Raw genomic sequence first — 26532 nt, 5'->3', positions numbered from 1 at the left:
TTTCCCCCTGCCCCTGTATGTGCAAGCTAGCTAGAGGATACTTCTAAGTATGTGCAGAATGCCCCTTCGGAGTCACCTAAGGATTTTTCTATGCTTCTGGCTTGAAGAAAGAAGACATCTGGGTAGGTAGCCCCAGCATGGTTATTGATGGTGTTGTTTTTCTAAACAGACTAAGGCACAGGCCCCAGATAGCGCGCATGTTACAGACAAATTAGTACCACCTGTTTGAAATGTTAAGAGATGTAGTGAAGCCACAATGGGGTGATTTCTTTGGGTGAGATGGCTGGTAAGACCTGGTGTTACCATGAAGCAACGTGAAGCACTGAGCATCAGGTGGCAGTTTCTCCAGGAAGATTCATTCAAAAAATGAACTCAACCAGGGGGTATCATTTTGATATGTCACTACAGGAGTAAAAGTGTCCTGTGGCTGGTGCTGCAACTCTTTTGAACTTTCCTTCATCTGATGGTGAAGGAACTCATCCAACCCTGCCAGGGGCTTGTGCCACGTTGGAGGATTTGAGCAACCTTACCGCTTCCCCTAACTACTGTGGCTGTGCTCATCATGTCAGTGAGTTTAATGGCTGTCTGAATGCACACCCAGTGGAGGCCCACATTACCTTTGTCTTCCCCACCAGCCTTCTTTTGTGGCAATCGAGCACATGTGGCTGGCTGGCTGGGTCGGTGCAGTCGAGGAGCACTGGTAAGATTTTGGGATAAGCCCTTGAATGGCTCCTGGGAAAAACTCATTCACTCTTTCCTTCCCCTCCACCCAGTCTGGTTGCCCCACCCTGCCCCGTCCCACAAGCAGCGAGGAGGCCCGTGTCATCAGGAGGCATCAAACTTGTCAGGCAGGTTTTTGCTTTTTGTTTTTCTCTCTCTCTTTAGAGGCACTTCAGCTGCAGGCAGAGTTGATCAGCTGAAGGAGAAAAAGCACCCAGCAGAAGCGGCAATGCCTCTTTTTCCTCTTCTTGTCCTCCGCTTTACAAGCTGGGCTTGGGAGTACTGAAGGACAGCCAAGAAGAACCAAGTGCATGAGAAGGGACCTTTCCCCTCGCTGGTCCGAGGGAAGATGAGCGCATTGCTGGGAAGTTAAATACCATCCCGAAGTGCTAGATCCTACCACTCCCACAGCCCACTCGACTGCCATAACTTCTCTGGCTGAAGCCCATTTCTGAATCAATGCAGGCTTCAAAGCCTGGAAGATTCTGGGGCTTTGGGATGGGCTACCCACTGTCCTTATTACTGACCTTTGCCGTAGTTGTCCAGGATCCTGTTCACTCACAGCAGTGCTCCTTGGGGAGCCCTTCACTGACCCTTAAGTTTGCTGATGTGGGTGCCGAGCAGCGGATTCCTGTCCACCACCGCCTCCCTGGATCTATGGATCCCCTCTATGGTTTCGTCCAGAGCTACCTCGATGTGGTTCAACAGAACCCTTTCCCCACAGGTAAGCCTACTTCTTCCAACTTTGCAAGTCAGGTATGGTTGCCAATGGACCAGGAAAAACAAACAAACTGCAGCCTGGCCTGACTTTAGGCCTTCAAGAGTAGCTTGATGTGCAGGAATCGAGAGGTGAAGCTGCTTTTCACAACATGAAGATAAGCATTTATTACCTGACAAGACCTGCCGATCAAGCTAGTTTTAAATGCAGAGGAGTAGGAGCTGGTAAAATAAAAGTTGGCAATCCTAGAGCCAGGCCAAGAGAGAGAGAAAGGACCCTAAGGCTTTTTGAAAGACCCCGGGAAATACCATGCTCAAGAAACCTCATACCTAACCACCTTTAGGATCTTGTAAACTCCCTCTTCCTCCTCTGCTGGGAAGTTAAAAGGTACCATTCCCCACCCCCACCCCATGGTAGGTTCCTATATATAAGACTGAGGGTCCCTGGGACCAGATGCAACCATTTCTCTGGGCCTGCTCTTGCTTTTCATCAAATCCAGCCAGCATGCCCAGCCCACTAGGTAGCACTGTCTTAGACCTCCTTCCCAGCTCCTGCAGCCCCCAGCTCTATCGGGCTCCACTGAGAGACACTTGCCAAGGTTTTCATCTGGGTCCCTTAAGATTCCCCCCTTCCCTACTCCAAACCCAGGCTGCCATTTTGGTATTCCTTCTCAACACTCCCCCCAACAACAAAATGCAATCATAGTTTCAGACTGTACAATTTCTTTTAAGTTCCACCTCCATCCACTCCCAAGATACTCAGTATAGATTTTAGCTCAGCCAACTTTGTTCCACCTGTTTCTTGTCTTTGCCAAGCACATTTCTCGTCTTGACAGTACGCAGAGTTAAGAGCACCAATCACGTTCAAATATACATATAAATATTGTAGCTATTTAATGGTGTGCTTTTTAATTAACATGTAAGCTGTCTCAAACAGTAGGATAGGTGGGGTACATTTAACAAATATTTAAGGGTTGTGTTTTTTAATCCACTAGTATTTACTTTTTTAAAGTGGAATACTATATTCCAAGAGACTCCGGTGTATATATTTATATATGCGCACACACACGCACACACACTCTCCAACTCTGGGATTGGAGTATATATATATATATATATATATATACATACATACATTATACTTGTAAGGACCCTGTGATATATAAAACCAAATTAAAAGTTTTAGAATATTTTATTTTAAGGAAGCTGTGTCCAGCTGATAAATCATGTAATTTTACTTTTCTCATGAACGTGGGAAGGGGCAGAAGAACTTGATTCAGCACTATGTATGATGTACACATTATACTGTGTCAACGAAAAAGCAATTTACCAGTATTTTCTCTATACTTTCCCCAGAAAAATCTATTTCCCCCCAATGTTGGGATAAGGTGAGGGACTTTGATAGATGTGTGCTAATTAATTTATTCAATAGATTTCTAGCCTGCTAGAAAACCCTCACAAAGCAAATTGTAAGATATTTTAATATACAAAATAAACAAACCATAAAAACCATAAACAATATTCAACATATAAGTCATTCAAATAAGAAATGAGATAGCTAAGCCTGGCTATTAGACACCCCAGTGCTGGCAGTCCCCGCCTAACCTTTTAGCCATTCCCCTCAACTAGGCCTTAACTTTCCGCTGAGCTTGCCCAAGTCCTCCAGGTAGGCCCTGCAGCACCCCTTGGCCCTGCCTCGGTTTCGGAGGGCAAAACTGAACTTCCTAATATATTCCCAATAAAGAGTTCATGGTTGCAGCCCTACTAGACACACTTATTGGGGAGTAAGACCCATTGAATTCAGTGGGACTTATGAATAAACATGCCTAGGTTTGCACTGCAGATATTTCTCCTATCGGTTATCAGCTGTCAGAATCTGAGACACATCAAGCCCAGCTGGGGACAGCTGCCAATCAGGATGCCTCAGCTGACATTTGAAAAACTATTGCTTTCTTCACAAAAAAACCCTTCCTTCATATTGATAGTTTTTGTGGAACTGACTTGTCTGGGCAAGCAACTTTTTGCTTTGTGTACAGAAAAGAACTCAAGTGAAGCGATGACTAGTATATTACACCTGACAGTGTGACACTTTACCAGGGCATAGGCAACCTGGAGCCCTCCAGATACGTTGGACTACAACTCTCATAACCCCTGACATTGGCCATCTTGGCTGGGGATCACAGGAGTTGAAGTCCAAAACATCTGGAGGCTACCAGGTTGCCTTCCCCCTGCTTTAGACCCTCATAGACCTCTGAGGTAATAACTGACAGAGGCCTAGTTTCCAGGGCCAAAGTATGTGTGGTGCAGAAAATGCACAACTGGATCTCTTTAAGTTTTCTATTTCAGTGAACTGCAGCTATGGGGGTTGTGGGGGCTGCCAGTTTACTCGGGCAGCAGTGAGTGGGGAGTGGTATTTGACCTGCCCCCTCACACTGTTTTTCAGCGTAAGCCCCATCCACTCCCTTACCTACACTAAAACTGTTACTAGCCAGGGGGAGGTCTGGGGGATAGAGGCCTATGAGCATCTCTACACCAGCCTAAAATCCCACATTTAAAACAGGGCTTTCTGCTCCCATTTTAAATGCAGGATCATGATGGACTCCCTTTACATGTGCTTCCTCCCCCCCCCTGCCCTTATCTGAGTCTTCCATACATTTCTTTGATCTCGCTCCTCTTCTTGCCGCTTTCCCTTTTTTGTAGGGATGTACGAAAGGTACTTAACTTTCGCGGATTATGCTGATCGTGTGGGGGGGGCGTTCCGTCCCTCCCCCCGGAATCCTGGCCGGGGGGGGGAGGCGCTCCGTTCCTCCCCCCCCGGAATTCTGGCCGGCTGGCTGTGCTCCACAGCGATTCTGTGGAGCTGCCGGCCGGCTCCGCCAGCAGCCGGACATCAGGCCGCTGGCTAGCAGGGATGCAAATGGTAGCGGCCGTAGCCGCCGCCGTTTGTGTCCCTGCAGTCAGCCGTGATAGGCTACGTAAATGTTTACGTAGCCTATCACGGCTGATTAAAACAAAAAAACAAAAAACGCGCGTATGCAAATGGCGGCGCCCATGGGCGCCGCCATTTGCTTTCCTTATTTTGGCACATCTTAGTCTACGTAAACATTTACGTAGACTAAGACGGTGAAAATAAGGGGAATGCAAATAGCGTAGCATCTACGTTTTTTTTTAGTCAGCCGTGATAGGCTACGTAAACATTTATGTAGCCTATCACGGTGTTTTTTTAAAATCTAGCCGTGATAAGCTACGTAAATCTTTACGTAGCCTATCACGTTTTTTTGTTTTTGTTTTTTTAAACCGGGAAATGGCGGTGGCAGCAGCCGGTCAGAAGACCGGCCACCGCCGCACCGCTGCCGGAGCTGCCGCCGGAGCCGCCGCCGCCAGGAACATCTGCCCCAGGTAAGTCTCGTCCCGGGGGGGGGGCAGACCGTTCCACCACCGATTTCAGGGGGCCGAATGCGCTGGCATTCGGCCTCCCCAAGATCCGTGGCAGAATTCTCTGACATCCCTACTTTTTTGCGGAGGGAACTCAAGCGGAACAGAAGCGAGGTAATTTGATAGCTCATTATCTCCGATCTATTTAAAAACAGAATAAAGGTCATTTAGTGCCAGAGACGCCCTGGAGGTTCACAGCATCATCTGAAGGGCCCGCAGTCGTTCATGAGTGAGCAATCTCAATAGCAGGATAAAAGCTCTGTGTGAAGGAGTCTTATGTGTCCATGATGGCAGCCATTTTATTTTCCATACAATGTCCCTGTCATCACGCCCTGTCACTTCCAGAGGCATTTGCCGCCCCATTTTGAACATGTGTGTGGGATTGTGTCAGCAGCCAGGCTTGGAGCAGCTATTCTATATCTCAATCAGCCCTGAGAGCACCTCTACTATTCAGTTACAGTTCCTCCCTAATGGGAGGCAGAAGAACCCATAGTAAGTCTGAGGTGGTATTGGGCTGGTTGGATCCCACAGGGTCTTTTTAACGTGGGGTGGTTTGGGGCCAGTTACGAGTCTCAGAATCTGACTATTCATCTATGCTGCACATCTTTAAAAAGCCCCATCAGTCTTGCCTCTTGCAGCTTTTCTGGCAATTGGTCCAAAAGCAAAATTAAAACACACACACACACCTCGGCAAGGTTGTTTTTTCTTTGGGCAGCTGGAAACCCTGCAAGTGTGTGTGTATGTATGCGTTTGTGTTGAGATGAGAAGGTTGCCCAGCTGCAGGGTGGAATAGTTGTGCTCAAGCTGCTTCCTGATCTATTTATAATTAATTTGTACTGGGCATATTTTGGAAGTGTTATGAACAGGGTTTATGCATATTTCTTTTTGTCTCCCAAGAAACAACATCCCATATACAAAGTAAAATCCTCATGTATCTGCATCAACATATGCACTGCTTTGTTAGAATTTAACTAAAACCCTATATACATTTACCTGGGGGTACGTCTCCCAGAACTCGATGGAACATATTTATTTACTGTTTATTTATTACACAGATTCGTATGCTTCTTTCCAGTAAAATGATCAAAGCTATTAAAATAACAACAACAACAACAATAACAACAGTAACAACAACAACAATAATATAACAATAAAATACAATTTAATAATCATAGTTAAACAATAAAACTATAGTTATAACTGGCTGGGTCACACCTCATGAAAGGGTTGCGTAAGGTACAATCCTATGCATATTCAGACAGAAAAAAATTCCTGAACTCCCAGCATTCTCCAGCCAGCAGTGCTGGCTGGGGAATGCTGGGAGTTGCAGGACTTTTTCTCTGTCTGAATATGCATAGGATTGTACCTTAAAGCGGAAGGTCTTAAGCAGGCGCCTGAAAGTCAAAACTGTATATGCCTGCCACATAGGGAGTGTGTTCCAGAGGGTGGGTGCTGCAACACTAAATGCCACGTAAGAAGTACTATTGGTGATCTGCAGGAGCAAGCACTACCATCAGAAGCGCTCCTTCTGAGGATCGCAAAAACCGGGCAGAGACATAAAGGGTGAGGCAATCCCTAAGGTAACCTGGTCCCAAGTTGCTTAGGGCTTTATATATTAACAACGAAACCTTAAACTAGTAGATGCGTATACAGTCAATGGTGTTGCTAAGGTAGGACTAGGGATGTCAGAGAATTTCTCCACGAATCTCGGGGAGGCTGAATGCCAGTGCATTCGGCCCCCCGAAATTGGTGGAGAAACGGTCTGCTCCCCCCCGGGACGGGACTTACCTTGTGCGAATGTCCCTGGCGGTGGCGGCAGTGGTGGTGGCGGTTCGGTGGCGGCGGCGGCCGGTCTTCCGACCGGCTGCCGCCACCACCATTTCCAAGTTAAAAAAACAAAAACAAAAAACCTGATAGGCTACGTAAAGATTTACGTAGCCTATCACGGCTAGATTTTTAAAAAACACCGTGATAGGCTACGCAAATAGCGTTCCCCTTATTTTCGCCGTAGTCTACGTAAATGTTTACGTAGACTACATGTGCCAAAATAAGGAACGCAAATGGCGGCGCCCATGGGCACCACCATTTGCGTATGCGCGGTTTTTTTTTTCCCCACTCAGCCATGATAGGCTACGTAAACATTTACATATCACATATTACGTAGCCGCCGCCATTTGCATCCCGGCAGGACAGGAGGATTCGCAGCCGGAGGGATGGGGCGCTTCCCCCCCAGCCAAAATTTCGGCGGGGAGGGACGGGGCACCTCCCCCCCGGCCAGAATTTTGGGGGGAGGGACGGAGCGCCTCTCCCCCACCGCGAATCAAGCTTCGGGATCAGGTAAGGGACTTTCGTACATCCCTAGGTAGGACTTGGGTGGGTTTACCTCATCCATGCCTCAATCCCACCATGTTTAGATTGCCATAGTGCACTCTACATGGGGCTGCCTTTGTAAACATTTATTTATTCATTTATTTATGTTTAATGTTGTGTTTTTAGTTTATGCTTTTAATTTATTTCTTTTTATGTTATGTTTAAGTTTTTTAACATCTCAGTTTTCTTATTGTTAGACGCCTTGAGCAATTTTTTTGGGTGGAAAGGTGGGATATCAATTTAAGAAATAAATAAATGGTTTGGAAACTACAGCTAGAGCAGCATGCAGCAGCTAAGATTGCTATCTGGCATGTGTTTTACAGACCATATGACACCAGTCTTGAAAAAGCTGCACTGGCTTCCAGTTTCCATGCCCAAGGTACTAGTTGTTACCTACAAATCCCTAAATAGCTTGGGGCCAGGTTATCTGAAAAACCACCTTGTCCCATATGAGCCTGTCCAAAATTTGTGCTCATCATCTGAGACCCTGTTATGTGACCCACCTCCTTGAGAGGTGAGGTTAGTGGGTAACTAGAGATAGGGCCTTTTGAGTAGCAGCACCCTGGTTATGGAACTCCTTCCCCAGGGGGGCTAGGTTAGCTCCTTCCTTATTGTCCTTCAGACAGCTGGTGGAGCTGATACTGTTCTTCCAGGTTTTAGTGGTTACTGTCGTGCTCTGATTTTATTAGTGTACTCTGGTTTTATTGCACTGTAGTTTTTCTTGTTTGCCTATGTACAGTTTTTGCAGTTTGACCTATTTTTATATTATTATTATTGTTTTTTCTGTATACCACCTCCAGCGCTCATTGAGCAGATGAGTGATCCAAAAATATACTAATGTTCAATATTTTTATTTTAAAAGCATGTTAAAATAATCAGATTTTTAGAAGGTCACAAAATTGGTGCTGGACTGGGATTCTACCCTTATGAAGAGAAGCTCAAACTGTGGGCAAAGGATTGTGGTTGTTTTCTGTGACAATGTTTGAATATTCTGTAAGTAATTTGTCTTATTCCACAGAGATATTGAGGGATGCCCTAAATGACCCACCATCTGCTTATACTTCTCAGGTGAGAAAAGTTGAAGAGAATGTCCACTTGGGGTGGGGGAGTGATATAAAACTGTGATATCCAGTATAGATTCTGAGCCATTTTCTGAGCTCAGAATCTATACTGGATATCACAGTTTTATATCCAACATATTTTCCCGTTGGTGTGTCCACCTACGTCACTCAAGAGCACTGTTTGCATAAGCAGGTTGTTTGAGGCATGGTCTTAAATAGAGATATGGATGTGGAATGGAGGAATGATGTTGAGGGCTTTGTAGACAGTTGGCAAAGATTTGGTTTTAGTGGAGGATGCAACTTGGGGAGCTAGTGGGAAATAAACCTGAGGATGTTGTTGGGAGGATAGTACAGTAGAAGACATGAGAATCCTCCTTTGCGTTGCAGCTCAGCTAAGCCGTTACTGGGTAGACTTCGGGCAAGTGTTTTCCCCCCATGCTTGGCTCCCCATTTGTAAAATGCCCTTGCAACGTACGAAGTGTCCAGATATTTCCTTTCTCCTGCATCCAATCCATCTTAATGTGGGGCATTTTACAGTTTAATGAAACTCATTATTTGGGGGCCACAGAAGCATGCTAGAGATAAGGGGTGGGTGGAAGGAGGAGCAAGAGAGAGACCAAGTACCATTATCTGAAGAACTTTTCCTTTCCTTACTCTCCAGATCCTCCAGTATCAAGCAGGATACATCATCTGTGCCACAATCGCTGTCATATATTTTGTGGTGGTGCCCCTGGCTGGGCTGAGCATCTGTTGCTGCCGGAGACAGAGGCGCTGTGGCGGGCGGATCAAGGCATACCGCCGCTCCCTCCTCTGCCAACGCAACCTGCTCATGCTCTGCTTACTCCTGACCACCCTTGTCATCCTGTAAGTGAGCAGCTAAGCCAGTCCATGACATCAGGGCAATAGGGTGGAAGGCAGCCTGGAGGAGTGATGGTTGAAGGGAGGGAGTAGAAGATAAAAGAAACCCTCTGCGGATGTGGAGGACGTGGTGCCAGTGCCTCAACAGCTCCACTGGCTCCCAGTCATCTTCCAGGCACATTTCAGGTGCTGTTTTTTGACCTACCTGTCGCTAGATGCCTTGGGACCAAACAAAAAAGGCTCCAACCCTATACACACTTATGTAGGGGTAAGTCCCTGTGATATCAGGGGGACTTATGTTTTATTAGACAGGCATAGAAGTGTGCTGGAAGGCTGCAATCCTGTACACACTTACCTGCAAGTAAGATCCACTGAACCCAGTAAGACTTACTTCAAAGGAAGCATACACTTGATTGTGCCATGCAATTATTTGGGAGTAAGTCCACTAAACATCATGTAAACGGGCATAGGATAAGGCTGCATGACTCTTACTCATAATGTTTAACCATGGTTTGTTATCTCTGATGGTTAAAGCATTGTTTAAGGTCTAGCTGCAAACTAGAATGTGACACCATTGTTTGAGGTGGTTTTGCAAACCATGATTCACACTAACTATGATTACATATTATATCTGCACTGAACAAGCCATGGTTAAGACAGTTTCCCCACGTCTCTAGTCTCTCTGCATGTAATGTGACAAACAAGTTTCACTAGAGTCTTCCAATAGGCACTCTCTGGGGACAGGGCTTAGCTTGACAAGATAAGGGCGCAATCCTATGGTTTACGCCCTTGATGCTCATAAACTTCCTCACCCTCCCGCTCTACATTTTTGCTAGATGAGCTTTTTTTTTGCCCATCTAGCTGGGGTGCTTTAGAGGGGGAGGGAAAGAGACCGGAGAGGTCTTGGGAAAGCTCATATCCCAGCCTCTCCAGTTTCTGCCCCGCTCACCGGAACACCCCCTTTCTGATGTCAATTTCCCAGTGCTGGAGAGGCAGCTGGCGCAGTTCTTTCCATGCCAGCTGAGATGGGGAGGGAGGGCGGAGTGTGAATTCCCTCCTCCAAGGTCAGAGCACTGTCTCTGACCTCAGATCTGAAATCCATCTTATCTTATGGCCCCTCAGGCACTGTCTAGGGGCCAGAGGATTTCTCCCCCCCACAGTGGTTTCACTTTATGTTTGGAATTTTAAGTAGGGTTAAGACCACCAATGCTGTCTAGCAGTAAAGCACTAACCATGGTTAAGTGTTATGTCAGCACTAACCTACCTGATTTATTTATTTAAGAGATTTATAAGTCACTTTTAGCAAACACCCTCCCAAGGTGGCATACAAACTGCAGAATATAATAAAACAATGATAAAACAATAAAATACTAATAAAATCAAAATTAGCAATTAAACCCAGATAACACCATATACACAATGGTGTCCAAGAAATTCCTGACTTAATTAAAGGCCTAGGTAAATAAATACGACTGGTAGTCATGAATGGGGAAGGCCATGGCAAACCACCCTGCTACAGTCTGCCAGGAAAATGCCTGCGAAAGCGGCGTCCCTCTAGGGGTCAGTAATGACCCGGTGCTTGCACAGGAGGAACCTTTCCTTGTTGTTGTTGTTGTTGTTCAGTCGTTCAGTCGTGTCCGACTCTTCGTGACCCCATGGACCATAGCACGCCAGGCCTTCCTGTCCTGCGCTCTCTCCCGGAGCATACTCAAGTTCATATTCATTGCATCCGTGATGCTATCTAGCCATCTCATCCTCTGCTGTCCCCTTCTCCTTTTGCCTTCAGTCTTTCCCAGCATCAGGGTCTTTTCCAGGGAGTTTTCTCTTCGCATTAGGTGGCCAAAATATTGGAGCTTCAGCTTCAGTATCTGTCCTTCCAATGAGCAGTCAGGGTTGATTTCCTTCAGGATGGACTGATTTGACCTCCTTGCAGTCCAGGGGACTCGTAAGAGTCTTCTCCAGCACCACAGTTCGAAAGCATCAATTCTTCGGCGCTCAGCCTTCCTTATAGTCCAGCTCTCACAGCCATACATTACTACTGGGAAAACCATAGCTTTGATTAGACGGACCTTTGTCGGCAAGGTGATGTCTCTGCTTCTTACTATGCTGTCTAGGTTGGCCATAGCTTTCCTCCCAAGGAGCAAGCGTCTTTTAATTTCATGGCTACAGTCACCGTCTGGCGGTGATCTTGGAGCCCAAGAAAGTAAAATCTGTCACTGCTTCCATTTCTTCCCCTTCTATATGCCAGGAAGTGATGGGGCCAGATGCCATGATCTTCGTTTTTTTAATGTTGAGTTTCAAACCAGCTTTTGCACTCTCCTCTTTCACCCTCAACAAGAGGCTCTTGAGATCCTGTTCGCTTTCTGCCATTAGGGTGGTATCGTCTGCATATCGGAGGTTGTTGATAATTCTCCCAGCAATCTTAATTCCGACCTCTGATTCATCCAACCCGGCATTTCTCATGATGTACTCTGCATATAAGTTAAATAAGCAGGGTGACAATATGCAGCCTTGTCGTACTCCTTTCCCAATTTTGAACCAATCGGTTGTTCCATGTCTGGTTCTTACTGTTGCTTCTTGACCCTCGTACAGGTTTCTCAGGAGACAGGTAAGGTGGTCTGGTACTCCCATCACTTTAAGAATTTGCCACAGTTTGTTGTGATCCACACAATCAAAGGCTTTAGCGTAGTCAATGAAGCAGAAATAGACGTTTTTCTGGAATTCTCTTGCTTTCTCCATGATGCAGCGAATGTTGGCGATTTGATCTCTAGTTCCTCTGCCTCTTCGAAACCCAGCTTGTACTTCCGGTAGTTCTCGGTTTGCATACTGAATCACTGCCTTGTTGCAGCGAAGGGGCTTGCGTAACTCAGTGAAGCCATAAGCTATGCCGTGCAGGGCCACCCAAGATGGACAGGTCATGGTGGAGAGTTCTGACAAAATGTGGTCCACTGGAGAAGGAAATGGCAACCCACTCCAGTATTCTTGCCAAGAAAACCCCATGGAATGCTTATTGGAAGGACAGATATTGAAGCTGAAGCTCAAATATTTTGGCCACCTAATGCGAAGAGAAAACTCCCTGGAAAAGACCCTGATGCTGGGAAAGATTGAAGGCAAAAGGAGAAGGGGACGGCAGAGGATGAGATGGCTAGATAGCATCACCGATGCAATGAATATGGACTTAAGCACACTCCGGGAGAGAGCGGAGGACAGGAAGGCCTGGCGTGCTTTGGTCCATGGGGTCACGAAGAGTCAGACATGACTGAACAACAACAACAAATAAATACACTGGTAGATAGGGCCTGCTTGAATGACTGTAATGATGGGGCCTGGGAGATATCCATTGTTCCAACTCTATTCCACAAGGAGGGGCTACTACTTAGAAGGCACTGTCCCTTGTGGCCACCAGCCTGAGTGCTCTTACAAGTGGGCGCATAAACGGGGTCTCTGATGCTTTTCTCAGTGTGGGCCGGTTGGTATGAATGAAGGCAGCCCTTCAGGTAACCTGGACCCAAACTGTCCAGAGCTTTAAAGGTCAACACCAGCACTTTAAATTGGGCCTGGAAATACACTGGCAGCCAGTGCAGCTGGTACAATATAGGTGTCACAAGATCCGACTACCTAGCACCTAACAGTACTCAAGCAGCTGCTTTTTGAACCAGTGGAAGTTTCTTCAAAGATAGCCCACATACCGCACATTACAGTAATCCAGCCTGGATGTCACTAGAGAATGGATAACTGAAGCAAGCTCCGTCCCTCCGGATAGCGTTGCAGTTGGCGTACCGGCTAGCCACCACTGCCACCTTGAGCCTCCCCAGTTAGCATCAAGTTTAACTTCTGCTTGATGACAAACAAGGCAGATTCCCCCTTTGCTGGGCATAAAAGGAAACCTTACCTTGGTGCCATCGGTCAGTGGTTGTGTGCACTGGTGGACCAGTAGTAGTAGTAGTAGTATTTTATAACCTGGGGAAAACTTCAGGTTGAGTCTGGGTTCCTTCAGAAGAACTTCAGATGTCCAGCACTGAGGATACCACTATCTAGCGTTCTTCCCCAATATCACCCTAAACCTCCAGCCCCACCCTTTGTGTGTGGTAATGTTGCAAACCCAGTCAGGTGGTTAAAGGCTATAGCTGTCCTTATCTGTGGAGAACACTGTAAATCACACTGGGTTGGAATAGCAGGACTGTGCAGACTTACCATGATGAACGTATTCAGTCTAGGAGTGTTGAGATGTGCTAGCTGCCCTCAGTTTACCTGCTGCCTGCAGTCAGAGTGGTTAAAAGGTAGATATCCCTCCATCTTTTGAATCAACATTTATGGGTAGAGTGTCAAGTATCAAATCAGGGGGTTAGTTATTCTAAGCTAATTAATATGTAATAAAAGTAGGGATGGCGGAGAAATCTGCCATGAACTCCAATGAGGCTGGATTCTTTAGAAATCCCTCCTGGGACAGACCCTACCTGCTGCCATCCAGTCCATCCGCTGCCATCCGCTGCTCTAGTCTGCGGCCACAAATGGCGTCCAGCATAGCGGACACCATTTGCGTCCCTGCTTTAGCCGTGATAGGCTACATAAATGTTTACGTAGCCTATCATGGCTAAAGCAGGGACGCAAATGGCGTAGCGGACGCCATTGGCGTCCCTACTCTTTGCCGTGATAGGCTATGCTGGACGCCGTTTGCGGCCGCAGCCCAGCAGCGGACGGAAGTCCAGTTGCGGACAGGCCTGGCTGGCGGCTCTGCGGACTCGCTGCGGAGCCTGCCAGGAAGGATTCCGGGGGGAGGGACGGATCGCCTCCCCCACACAATGGACGCCCCCCGGAACCTGGAGGTAAGTATTTTGTACATCCCTAAATAAAAGAGGGATACCTTGTGTTATATAGGGAGGTGTGAAGTCTGCATGGGTGCTGGCAAATTTGTTTGCATCCCTCAGAATCTGGAAAATCACAACTTCTTTTCTTTTAAGGAGCACGCTTCTGGACTGCATGGGTTGGAGAAAATTTTAGTAACAGTACTTGCTTAGGATCACAAACCAGAGGTGACTTAGAAGAAACGTCTAGTGCAGGGGTTTAAAGTCTTTTTTCTGTCAAGGGCCACCCCTTTTCTCTGGCTCTCTTTTTCTGCCATATACTTCTCTCTCTCTCTCTCTCTCTCATACACATGCATGCACGCATGCATGCGCGTGCGCGCGCGCGCGCACACACACACACTTTCTGACATTCTCTTCCCTCCCTCCCTCCCTATCCCCGCTTAGTGGGCTGCTGAGGAAGGAACAGATTGCTCTTGCCAGAGGTCTGAGCTGATTGGTTATAGAGGGCTTCTGAAATTAGGCCAAGGGCCAATGTTGCAGGTAGCCCACCCCTGTTGACTTAGTGGTAGAACAGCTTCAACCTGTGTCCCTCTCTGCATCTTCCTCCAGCCTCTAGTCTCATCCTTCACAGACAGTGTTGTCGTATTCCATTTCCCCAAATCTAGGCAGTCTAGTTTGCATATTACGCAAATGTTTGATAATTATTGCAGAAAATGTACTTTTTTGAGTTTTTAAGCATTTAAAATGCAGTGCTTCTGCACATAAGCCAATGGAGTACAAGTATTTGGTATACAGTTGAGTTTTGAATTTGGTCTGAGACTACATACGCCAATCTCTCATAAGCCCGATTCCTTCCTCCTTTCAATTAATTCACGAGTGATTCCCCTCCACACATATTTCCAATCCTGATTTGATATCAGCTTCTAGCTGATAGAATAGCTTCTATGATGCTATTATTCTATGATATGGAGAAGTTATCCCAGCCCTGTAAATTATTCAGTATTCTTGCAGAAAGAAATTGCGGGCAGATTACTGCTACTGCTACTTCACATTTATTTAGAATATTGGTCTTCAACTGGTGGGTCACCATTCACTCTCCGGTGGATTATGCTCTAACCTAATGTGAGTTGGATTGGGACAGCAGCAGCACCATCTTCCTGTTGTTGTTTAGGTTTTATTTTTAAAGGAGAAATGTGTGGGAGAAATGTGTGGGATGGAGAGAGAGAGAGAGAGAGATTAGAAACCAAAGTGGGAGGAGGAAGAGAAAAAAAGCCAGGATTACAATGTAAAGAATTGTCCCATATTGCTGGTTGGGGTTAAAGGTAGTTCCTAGGTCTGAAAAGGTGAAAGAAAGACATATTTAGTACCAAGACAGCTCTAGGAGCTGTACAGAACACAGAAGTCGCACAAACTCTTCCCAGATGGCTTTGAGTCTATAGACTGACGCTGACTGGTGTGTTTGTGCCTGTATGCCCATTGCTTGATGCCTGCAACATCATCTGTGAATGAGTTATCACAGATCTAACTGATGGTATTTTCACTCACACACAAAGCTCATGCATTCAGATGCCTACCAATCAGTAATCAAGTGTAGAGAAACCAAGGGATATGCATGTGTGAAACCAATCCTAAGTCAGACAGATGAGGTAATTTTTTGTTCTATGCCTGTACCGCTTTTCCTGTAGGGGTGGCGTTATCTGTGCTTTTGCTGCCAATCAGAAGGTGAAAGAAAGGATGGAGCCTGGTGCCCGAGATGCACTAAATACCCTACAGGCTTTGAGGCATCACATGAATGGGGTCCACCGAGTGAGTTGGCAACACTTCTTGTCCCTTTCTCTGTCTAGCCTTCTGTACTATGAGAAGAGCAAAGTCCATATTGCAGGGCTATTGTCTGTTTTACAAGCAAGATGTCTTGCAAACAGTGGGAATAGGCATGGAACCATGAAAATTGGCCAATGCAGTGCTCTATGGCCCAAACACCTCCAAATTGCTTCAAAAGACACATGTTCTTATCTTCAGGCTTCAAAAGTGACCTGCTCCAGGTGTCAGGTGCTGAGACCCCAGAAAGCCTGAGGAGGGGAGGGAGGAGGGCAGAGATGGTGTGAAGGACATGTCTGAAGGTCAAGCCAGCTGGGGGGATGCTGGGAATTGTAGTCCAACACATCTGGAGGGCACCAGGTTGGCGGAGGCTGCGATAGCACAACTCCCATAATTATAACAGAATCCCTGCAAAGTGTCTCTGTGTTCTGCTCAGAGGTACACAGCGCACCCTTTGTGAGAACCCTGTGAGTGAGGGCTGGGGCACCCAGGTCAGGGATTGGTCCCCCATAACCATGTCCCCTAAAGCAGTACTTTTTGATATTTAGATACTTGGCCAAAATCGTCATGGCCGTTTGGACTATAAGGGGAGGATTCAAACATGGAAGCTTTCCTGGGCATGGTTGTTGGCTTTCTCTGATTAGCTAATCAGAAAGTGAGGGAGGCAGTGGGAAGCTCCATGGTACAGCACAGGCCTTGCACGCAAAACATCTCAGGTTCAATCTAGTAGGGCGGGGAAAGACTTCTGCCAGATAGCTTTGAGAGCTGCTGCCTGTCAGTATAGACCAGCCTTCCCCAGCGTGGGCCCCTGCAGATTTTGAGCCCACAACTCCCATCATCCCCAGCCTTCAGCGATGCTAGCTGGTGCTGATGGGAATTGTAGTCATAGAATCATAGGATAGTAGGGTTGGAAGGGGCCTATAAGACCAGTGAATCCAACCCCCAAACACAACTGGAGGGACCCAAGTTGGGGAAGGTCTGATTCCGTATAAGGCAGCTTCCTAAGTTTTTAATGGGAATCTCCTTTGTGTCCGCCTCCTTCCTTGTCCAGGGTGGCCAGGGTTTGGTCTGCAGGCTCAGCCTCTGCTTGTGTCATTCAGGGATTTCAGTCTAAAACAGCCTTCTCCAGCCTGTTGCCCTCTAGATGTGTTGTACTACAACTCCTGTCAGTCGCAGCCAGCATGACCAGTGGCCTTGCTGTAGGCAAGGATTTCCGTCCTTCAGGTCTCAGTTGAGATCTTGGGAGGGATGCAGCTCATTGCGCTGGGCTGTTCCCTTTGAGAGCTGCCTGTGAATCTGCCATGGTGGAGATGGATTTTTCAGTGCAGAGCTGAGTTTCAACGGTGAGGGAGTCAGCCACTGGCTCAGATGCGGAGGTGTCTTCTCCCTCCCCACTCCTGCTGCTGTCTCTGCTCTGAGTGGTGGGGATGGGAATGGAGAGGAGGACAAGGTGGTTGCCTCTGCAGAAGTTGTGTCTGCTTGCTGGCCACCATGCTGTCTAGCAGCTACAGCAGCAGGGCTCCTCAAAGCCTTGTGTGCTAATGTGAGCTGGCAGGCGGGTGTCCTCAGAGACACAGATTCAGGACACTCTGCAAGGGGCATGAATTGTGGTTGCCCGCTACTAGCAACAATGCGTGCCCTTTGCACGTGCAGAGCAGGGGAAGGGTTGAGAAACAGCTCAGCAGCCCAGGAGGCAGGGACAGGTCGAGGGCACAGTGGGGTAGCGGTAGAGTGAAACAGGCTGCTGTGCAGTGGGGTAAGCTGAGGGTAACAAGGAGTGGGAAAGGAACCATTTGGGAGAGGGGGGCAAGTGTGGGTTAAGCTGGCTGGGAGTAATTTTACTTTGTTTTTATACACCACATTAAAACTTAATGGGTATTATATTGTTTCCTGGTTTTATTTGGAGTTTTAAAAGGTTATTACCTTCCCTAAGTGATTGGGAGAGGGTGAGCTAGAAATCTGACAAAGAAATGCATTTCCGGAAACCTTCACTGGAAAATACACATTTATCTACTTATATACTACAAATCAGTGGGTTTTTGTCAAGTTGTGATATCTGGAAACAAAGCCCAGAGGAGGGGGAGAAAATATATTCGCAGGATGTTATTTTTGGCCAGCGGCTCATGAAATTAGGTTGTCCCTATTTTGTTGCTGTTGTACAGTGAATAGCTAATAATGTTTAATGTGTCCTGATGCCTAGAAATGTTTGCTTATATGAGCATTGATGGCTGGTACCTACCAGCTATTAAATACACCCCATCTGCTTGAGTGGGAATGGAGAAAAACAATGTAGCAGTTTGAATGTAGCAAAAAGCCTGAGTTTTGCAGCTGGCTAATGAGAAAGGACTTGTGGGAGGGTTCATAGCTCATGGGGAGCACATGGGCCTTGCATGCAGTAGTTCCCATGGTCCATCCCTGGTAGCTCTAGCTGGAAGGAACCCGTGTAGCAGGGCTTGGGAGACCTCTGCTTGGGATGCAGCCAGAGTGGAGAGCACTGGGCTTGGTGGACTAGTGGTCTGATTCTGTGGGAATCACGCGCGCTCACTGTGCGTGGGCGCCAGGGCTTGCAACAGTCTGCTTTTCAGAGCACCAACACTGTTTTCCAGGCTAGTATTGTCTGCCTGGGTGCTTGTCTCCTGTCCTATGTTCAACGAGTATATTAGTAAATAAATTGTTTTAGAAGTTAGGGCTGTGCACGGACCCCCCGATCCACTTCGGATGCCAGTTTGTATCATCCAAAGCAACCCCGATCCGCCTTGGACCGATTCGGACCCCTTCCGATCCAACTCGGATCTGAATCCAAAGCGAGATTCGGATATCCGCATCGCACATTTTGGGCGTTTTCCCATTGACTTGCATGGGGAAACACAAATGGTCATAACTTTTTTAGTTTTTATGATACAGGCATGAAATTCGGGGAGCTCTCCATGCCCCTCAAGAAGAGACCACCTGCAAAATTTCTGACAGTTTAGCCCAGCGGTTTTTGTGCTAAGTGGAGTTGAAATCTGATGTTTTCCACAGAAACTCTCAAAGCACAGAGCTGTAACTTCTCCCTGTTTCCACACATGCACAAGACACCTTGGCCTTTCCCAGCCCCCCTCCAGGGCATTGCACCCCAAACACCCAGGCAGTTTTGCCCACTGGCTTGTGTCCTAGGCGCTGGTGAAATTTTATGTTTTCCACAGAAACTCCCAAAGCCAATAGCTGTAACTTCTCCCTGTTTCCAGGGATGTGTGTGAAACCTGGGCTTCTCCCAGCCCCCCTCCAGGGCATTGCGCCCCTCAAAGCCCAGGCAGTTTGGCCCACCAGCTTGTGTGCTAGGCGCAGGTAAATTTGATTTTTTCCAGGAAAGCACCCAAAGCAAAGTGCTGTAACTTCTCCTGTTTCCCTTACGCACGTGACACCTGGGCACCTCCCAGCACCCCTCGAGGGCATCCCACCCACCAGAGTACAGGCTCTTTGGCCCACTGGCTTGTGTGAAATCTGAGATTTTCCAAGAAAACTCAGAAAGCAAAGAGCTGTAACTTCTTCCTGTTTCCATGGATATGTGTGAAAACTGGGCCAGGCCCCCCATGAGGGCATCCCACTTGCCAAATTCCAGGCACTTTGGCCCACTGGCTTGTGTGCAAGGTACAGGTGAAATCTGATTTTTTCCAGGAAAACTCCTAAAGCAAAGAGCTGTAACTTCTCCCCACCTCTGCCCCTGCCAACACCCCAAAGATGCCTCATATTGCGCTGAATTGCATTGCCACACAGTGGACTGCTATTGGAATAAGAAGGTAATTAATATAAATACTATGTCTCATGCTTTTTCAACACTGCTGCCTTGAAATCTGGATGTATAGTGTTGGTGGAACTACACCCTAGCATGCACATGGACACACAAGAGCTAAAGAAAAGCAGAACTACCTTAGCAAATGACGTGTGTCTTTCATTTATTGTTTTATATTTCATGTTCTTTTATAGAAGGCAGGATAACTTCAAGAAATACAGGGCGACAGTGCAGGAGATTAGATAACAGCCAAATCAAACCCTAATTTTTACAAGACAACCTTCTTTCATTTCTGTTTTGGGAGGATCAACACAGAGAAGATACAGATGGTTCACTTCAGCACAGCGGTAGGGGGAGAAACACTACACAAATAGGCTGCTATAATATGTCCTTGTTTAAGGATTTAGAAAGAAAAACTGAATGCTTGAATATGACTTCAAAGGCGGGGGGTGGGGACATGCCCAGAAGTCAATGTTTGTCTTTACAACCCTAAATAAGAGTGGGTTTGTAAAAATCTAACAGAGACACAGTTGACTGACAAAAATGACAAGAAAATAGAACAGAGAAAACAGAAGGAAGGCTCAACGTTACACAGCAAATGCAGCCTTTTCTAGAGTCCAAAATCGAGATAAACAAACAAACACAGGAATGGTGGGGAAGGGGGAACATGTCAGCAATTTGCAAGGAAAAGCTATGTTAGTTTGAAAAAATATGGAAAGGAGAGATAGAATCTAATAAAATACAAATAACAAACAAGTTGGAGATACAAAGATATAGGAAAAAGTAGCCGGAAGAGGTGTTGCAAAAGAAACTGTCCCAATGGGGATGGACGATCAAGGAGGGAAGGAAGGGAATGCTCCCAGTACAACCAAGCTGTTTCCTTTTAATTTAAATTCTGAGGAAAGCCTAATGGCAATCAAAATTGAATAAATTGAAGGATAACTCCTAGGAATGCACGCGCGCGTGCACACACAAACAATCTACCCACACCGGCCCTCTCTCCCAAAGACACAGCTAGCACAGTGACTGAACGCAGCCTTTCGCTGAAGCATATGCCCCCTTCCTCCAACACTCTCTTTGATTGGCGCTTACTAGCGTCGGTTCTGGCTGAGGGTTCCTATTCGCCAAAGCACACGCCCTCCTCCCCTGCGCTCGCCTTCCTGCCTCCCCGCATCCGCTTGCCTTCCCCCTCCGTCCCTCCTCCTCCTCCTCCTCCTCCTCATGCCCCTCCACATGAGCATTGAGAAGTTGATACATTTTGGAGACGGCCTGTCTGGACTGCTGAGGCATTCAGTAGAGCTCCAAATATACGAGGTGGAGGAGGCGCTTCGTGGGGGGCGCGCTTCGCCCCGGGGCACCTCGGGGCTGCTCTGAACCACCTCGTATCATGAGGCTTTTGCTCCAAAACAGCTCGCTTCGCCTCGTTATTCGGACTTGGTGACGAGGCGGTGCACAGCCCTATTAGAAGTACACCAGAAAGGGAGAGGCTATGGCTCAGTGGTAGAACAATGCTTTGCATGCAGAAGTTCCCAGGTAGCTTCAGTCCCTGGCACCTCCAGATAGGGCTGGAGAGCTGCCAGTCAGTGTAGATAATATTGAGCTAGATGGACCAATGGCCTGACTCGAAAGAAGGCATTGTCCTATTTAAATCAGCCCTTTATTCAGTACCATGAGGAGTGGTGTCTTACCTTAGCTTTAAGGGAAGGACCATAGCACAGCGGTAGAGGACATGCTTGGCATGTAAAAAGTCTCAGGTAGGCTCAAAGCCTGGCATCTCCAGGTAATGCTGGGAGAGACCCCTGTCCGAAACCCTGAAGAGCTACTGCCACTCAGTGCAGGTAGTCTTGAATTAGATGTAAGGCAGCTTCCCATGCTTCCTTTCTAAGTCTCTGGTATTTTCTCCTCACAAGGGACCAGCACCTGTAATAGGCTGCCCTCCCTCCCCCCGCCCCAATTTCCAATGACATGTGGAAATGGGAGCCACAGATATATTCCAGCTTTAGAAACAAATGAAGTGTGTGGCTGTAGCGAATAAAAATGTATGTTGTTGTTGTTGTTGTTCAGTCGTTAAGTCGTGTCCGACTCTGCATAGTGCAGTTGGGGCCATAAACCCCTGGATAGCTAAAGTGGTGTGCCCTGCGCAGTGCGGGAGCCACTTTTCCATAAGCAGCTTCAACAGAGCTGGGATAGTATTTAAATTAACATTTTACTGTTTTTTTCTCACTTGTAAGCTGCTTTGAGCTTTGGAAGAGTGGCATTAAAAGGTTTTCAGTAAAGAAATTAAACAGCAAAATGACTCAGCCAAGTGGGCGGTGGCCAATCTCGTGGTTCTTTCCCACAAAATCAACACCTCCCTTTGTAGGACTTCCTTGGTTCTTCCTCCCTACACACACGCACACACAAACATGGTTAGGTTGTTAAACATTATCCTACTTCCTCAGGAATAGCTCATGGCTTCCACAGGCTTCAGGTAATGTGTAAAGGGCTGCTTAGTCACTCATGATGAAATTCCTTGAACCAGTTACATAACTTAGGTTGTGTTGCTTCCAGTGCAACTGAGCCACAGCCATGGTTAGCTGGATTTGGGGGTTATGTGCTCGGCACCCACATTTGTATCATCTGTATTGCCTGCCAGAGTTCATCATGGCAGATTCTGTATTGTTATGGTCAGCCATTCCTGGACATACCTTCCTTGTGGGAGGGAGGTTGTTGCTCAAGAAGGGCGCTGTTAGGGTAGCCATGTGTCCTACTCTATAGAGGACAGTCCTCTACTTGAAAGAGTCTTCTGTTTGAAGGGCTGTCTAGTCCAAATAAGGATACAGAACCATAAGAAGGGAGCACAAGGGCCTTGAATTTGCACATCAACAGCTACACCTGGACAGCAGACTGAACAGGGAGGCACACAGCTCACCTGTTTGCACCTGGTCAGATATATTGAATTTCTATTTAAATTAGAGCAATTATTTCTAAATTTGCATCTACACATATAAATTAACACATGCAAATATTATACAAATCTGTGCCCTCTTTTGTCCTTTGGGGAGGGGTGATGTATGTTTTGGCAGTGCCTAGGTGACCATCCTATGGGTGGTTGGTGCTTTCTCAACAGAAGAGGCTACGGGAAGGTGAAACAGCTTCCTTGCACCCCATCCCCCCACCCCATTAGGACCATGTAAACTAGATCTGTGTGTGAAAAGAACAATAGAAGTGGGTTTTGGAACAGTGATGGAGAGCGGGGGCGGGGGAACCTTGCAGTTGGAGGCACAGAGAGAGAGAGAGAGAGAGAGAGAGAGAGAGAGGAGAGTGAGCGAGCGAGCTTGGAGCTCAGTAGATGGCAGCCTGGGGTCCCTCTCTGGGGTTCTCATGTGGGGCACTGGATTTGCTGCTTAGTAGGAATGTTTAGCTATTTGCCTCCACCAATGCTCAACATGTATATTTGTAAATAAATAAACTCAAATATTACAAAAATACAGTAAGGCTCCAGCGATCTCTCCTTGAACGGAACCAAACTTTGGGAAGCTCTGCCCCTAGAAAGTCTCACCGCTTGGGGAAGGGGAGAGGCATAACCATATATCCCCCCTGCTGCCTACTCTGACTACGAAAATACCAGTGTGCTTCTCCATTGCCATTTACATCAGCCTTCCCCGACCTGGTGCCCTCCAAATATGTTGGACTGCAGCTCCCATCATTCCCAGGGATGCTGGTGTAGCAGCCATATCGGGGGTCAGACTAAGTAGCCTCATGCAGTCTCATGCTTCATGTTCTTGCTGAGCTCTTTCTCCCTTGAATATATTGTTGTAAGCTGACGAGACACAGGAATTCCTTATCTTGTCAAAGGTCATACAATTGTATATCTTGTTCTCTGCTGTTCTCTTCTGTTCTCTCCTTATCATGGCTACCCTATAACCCAGTTCTTGTATTATAAACAATGGTGCTAGGAGGAAAAATGTTGAGGATTGCAACCCCATGCGGGAGGGGGAGGAGGAGCCGTTTCATATGTGTCACAATGTCTATAAAACCAATGTGCTAATGTAAATCGGGGCTTCTGGCTCTTTGGAAACGATTCCAGCCTTAAGCCCGCGCGTTAAATAAAGAATCTCTTTTTCCTTCACTCCGTGGTCTCTCTGACTCTGGGTTCTGCAACATAAATGGTGCCGTGACTCGGATGTGGCAGGCTCTGAGCCAGACAGGTGGCAGTTGCCTGCTCTTGATCGCCGCACCGGGAAGACGAGCTCGGCGCATGCCTCCCTTTCTTGGCGCCACCGACCTTTTTGTCGAGTGAATGGGAGAAAGCCTGCACCGGGATCGCCCAAACGGCAGCGAGCAGCAAGAGAACCTTGGGAAGCGGAGGAAGGAACTTGAGCCCTGCCTGTATCGCAGCTGCAATTGAGTTGAAACCCACATTGGAAGCCTTCAGGAGAAAGGCAAGTATATGGGAAAAAGAGGGCCCCGCCTTTAGGGAGAAAGGCCACTGGGCAGAAAAAAAGAGGGCCCCGTCTTATGAAGAAGGTCAGTGTTGGTGGTATACGTATACAAAAAGAACCTACTCCTTGCGGGTAGAAGGGGGGCCTGATCACACCCCCGAGTGGGCGCCAGTACCTAGCACGCCAGTACTCAGTAGGAAGCTGAGGAAGCTGGGGAAGCCGTTTTCCGCTCTGGTAAAAAGTGGGAAAAGTGGGTGGCAGGGACATATGGATGTAGTGGAGAGATTGATGATTGTGTGAGTGGCTACTGCGGTTTCTGAAGCATACCGTTGACCGTCCGGGTGCCCAGGCCAGTAGCAAAGTGCGTGGTGTGAAAAATCCTCTTGTGTCGGCCAGTGAGACCCCTTACTCACTGACCAATTCCCATTCCCTAATTGTGTCTGTCTTCAATTTAGGAGGGAGGCTATGGGTGGTGGGGGAAGCAAACCTTGCACCCCCTTGAGATGTATGTCAAACAAAGAAGGAAAAAGGTTTTTTTTTTTAAAAAGATTCAGAATAGAGAGAGAAAACAGCAAAAAGCTCAAGGTCGAGCTGAGAGGAAAAAAAACAAGATCTGAGGCTGTTAATTAGAAAAATGTTGCAGGACAGTCTGGCTTTTAACAAAGCGTGGGAGCGTGAGAGTGTAAGGCCGAAAAAGTAGCTGTTAGCCTAGCGCGCCGAGAGAGGGGGGGCAGGAAAATTGCCCACAACGTTCTGAGTTGTGCAACATCATCACCTCGCCTAATTGAGATGAAATCCCTAAGAAATGGAAACTGAAAATGAAGACCCAGAAGATGAAGGCAAAATAGAAAATAAAGGTGAAGAATCAGCCCCCAGAGCACAGGCTAGACCCCTCTTCGAGTGAAAAGTGTGCCATAAGACTGTCCCAAAGCAGAATGAAGCGGAAAGACCACGTTGAAGATCTCTGTCAAGGTAACCGTGTTTAGCTTTGAACTGTGTTAAAATTGCATAGAGCCTGTAGCTACTGACCATCAGCTATATGATTTCTGAAGAGCGTAACCATTAAGCTTTTGCCGTGGGATTCCCTGCAATGAAGAAATCTCACTGATTTGAGTGTCCAGTGTTACACTGCCTAAGTGTGTGTGCTAAAGAGACCGAGAAACCAGACAGCATGTTCCTGGCCAAGCCAAAATCACGCTACTGCCATGCTCCTGGAAGCTGCAATAAACTGTGTAAGCTGGGAGACCCAACCTGAGTGAGAAGAAAAGAAGATATTGGAGCAACTGTCTTGAAAAACAATGAGATCTGTGTAGCTGGCTGGCTGACGCTGTCAGTGATGTTACAACTTTAAGACTGTTTTCCTGTTTGAGACCCCAGCGAAGAAAGCTAACCCGAGTTATTTGTTGCCCGTGCCAAAGCAAGAATTTGGTGGCCCTGTACCTCATCGTGTCCTGTTTTGAGCTTGGGATTTACAAATACAAACAAACTGAGAAGCTTGCCTTTGAAGTCCTGCAAATCACCCCACCGCCTCCCCGAAGATTAATGGCTGCCTGAAAAATGCAAGTATAAAGCGATGCCCATCACCCCCCAGCGTCCTGAGTTTCGGCACTCAGTGTTTCAGTGCTTTCGTGTACCAGGTTAGAAGAGAAAAAAAAAAAAAAAGAGTAAGTTTTTAAAATGTCTGTGAGAGAACCTGACAGAAGTAAAATAAAATTTACAGAGGAGTTGCCCAGGTTAAAGCATCATGGCTAGAGAGCTGAGCTGTGCCGCTCTGTTTAAACAGAAGCCTTGCTAAAAAGTTAAAGGCCCTTGTCTGTCAGAAGGGGTGTAGGGCCACACTTCCCCTTTTTAAACTGATGCAAAAGTGGAGAGCCTTTGCTGGAAACATCGCATCTTCATTGCCCAGAGCCTTCTCTGTTTGCCTCCATCATCATCTGGGCTTTTTAGAGACACTCTGCACATGAACTAAAATTTTAAATTGTCACAAACTTGCCATGGACAGTGCTATGAAGCTTTTGATAAACTTGAACTCTCATCGCTGTGGACCGTGTGTCTATGTTTGTAGTCAGCTCAGTGTACAGCAGGCTGAGTTTGATCTATAACTTTTAGATTTCCTTCTGCCAGAACTCATGCAGCATAGAGTTGCCGATGCAAAAATGGTGACCTAGAACTCTGCGTGTGTGGGTATGCCCGTCCCTTGATTTTAATGAGCCCTGAGCTTTCAGCCAGAAGACCAGTATGATTGCTGGATCTGCTCCATCATGCCTTACCATGCAAGAAGTGTTTTCCATTCATTGTGTTAAATTGCAGAAAAAGTTTGTTGTATATATTTTATGATTTCTTAGATATCATAAAGTATATGTGATATTTGCAGATTAGTGTTAGTTGCAACTCCAAATGATACTAAGTGTGGTTCCCAATGGATGACGAAGAGAAAAGACAAAAGCAAGTAGAAAAGAAGGAATAGAGAAAGTAGAAGACAGATAGAGAAGAGAGAAAAAGAAAAGGCAAAAGGCAAAGAAAAAACATTTGTAAAAAAGAAGCGTGGCCAT

At 46.9% G+C, this 26532-nt stretch overlaps 1 protein-coding gene across 1 annotated transcript in view; it reads left to right on the top strand.

The window, feature by feature from the left end:
- The first annotated feature begins 904 nt into the window (after positions 1-904).
- Positions 905-26532, top strand: part of PROM2 (prominin 2) — a 74133-nt gene continuing 48505 nt past the window's right edge. The window contains exons 1-4 of the mRNA XM_084804182.1: positions 905-1444; positions 8261-8310; positions 8965-9167; positions 15652-15772. Of these exons, the coding sequence (XP_084660308.1) occupies positions 1180-1444; positions 8261-8310; positions 8965-9167; positions 15652-15772 (639 nt within the window). The 5' untranslated portion in view covers positions 905-1179. The remainder of the gene's footprint in view (positions 1445-8260; positions 8311-8964; positions 9168-15651; positions 15773-26532) is intronic.

This window comes from Heloderma suspectum, chromosome 6, assembly GCF_057233095.1.
Source record: "Heloderma suspectum isolate Gila_16-S chromosome 6, 16-S_ref, whole genome shotgun sequence".
Lineage (NCBI taxonomy): Eukaryota > Metazoa > Chordata > Lepidosauria > Squamata > Helodermatidae > Heloderma > Heloderma suspectum.
The sequence above is the reverse complement of the archived record's forward strand: the minus strand, read 5'-3'. Positions and strand labels throughout refer to the sequence as shown.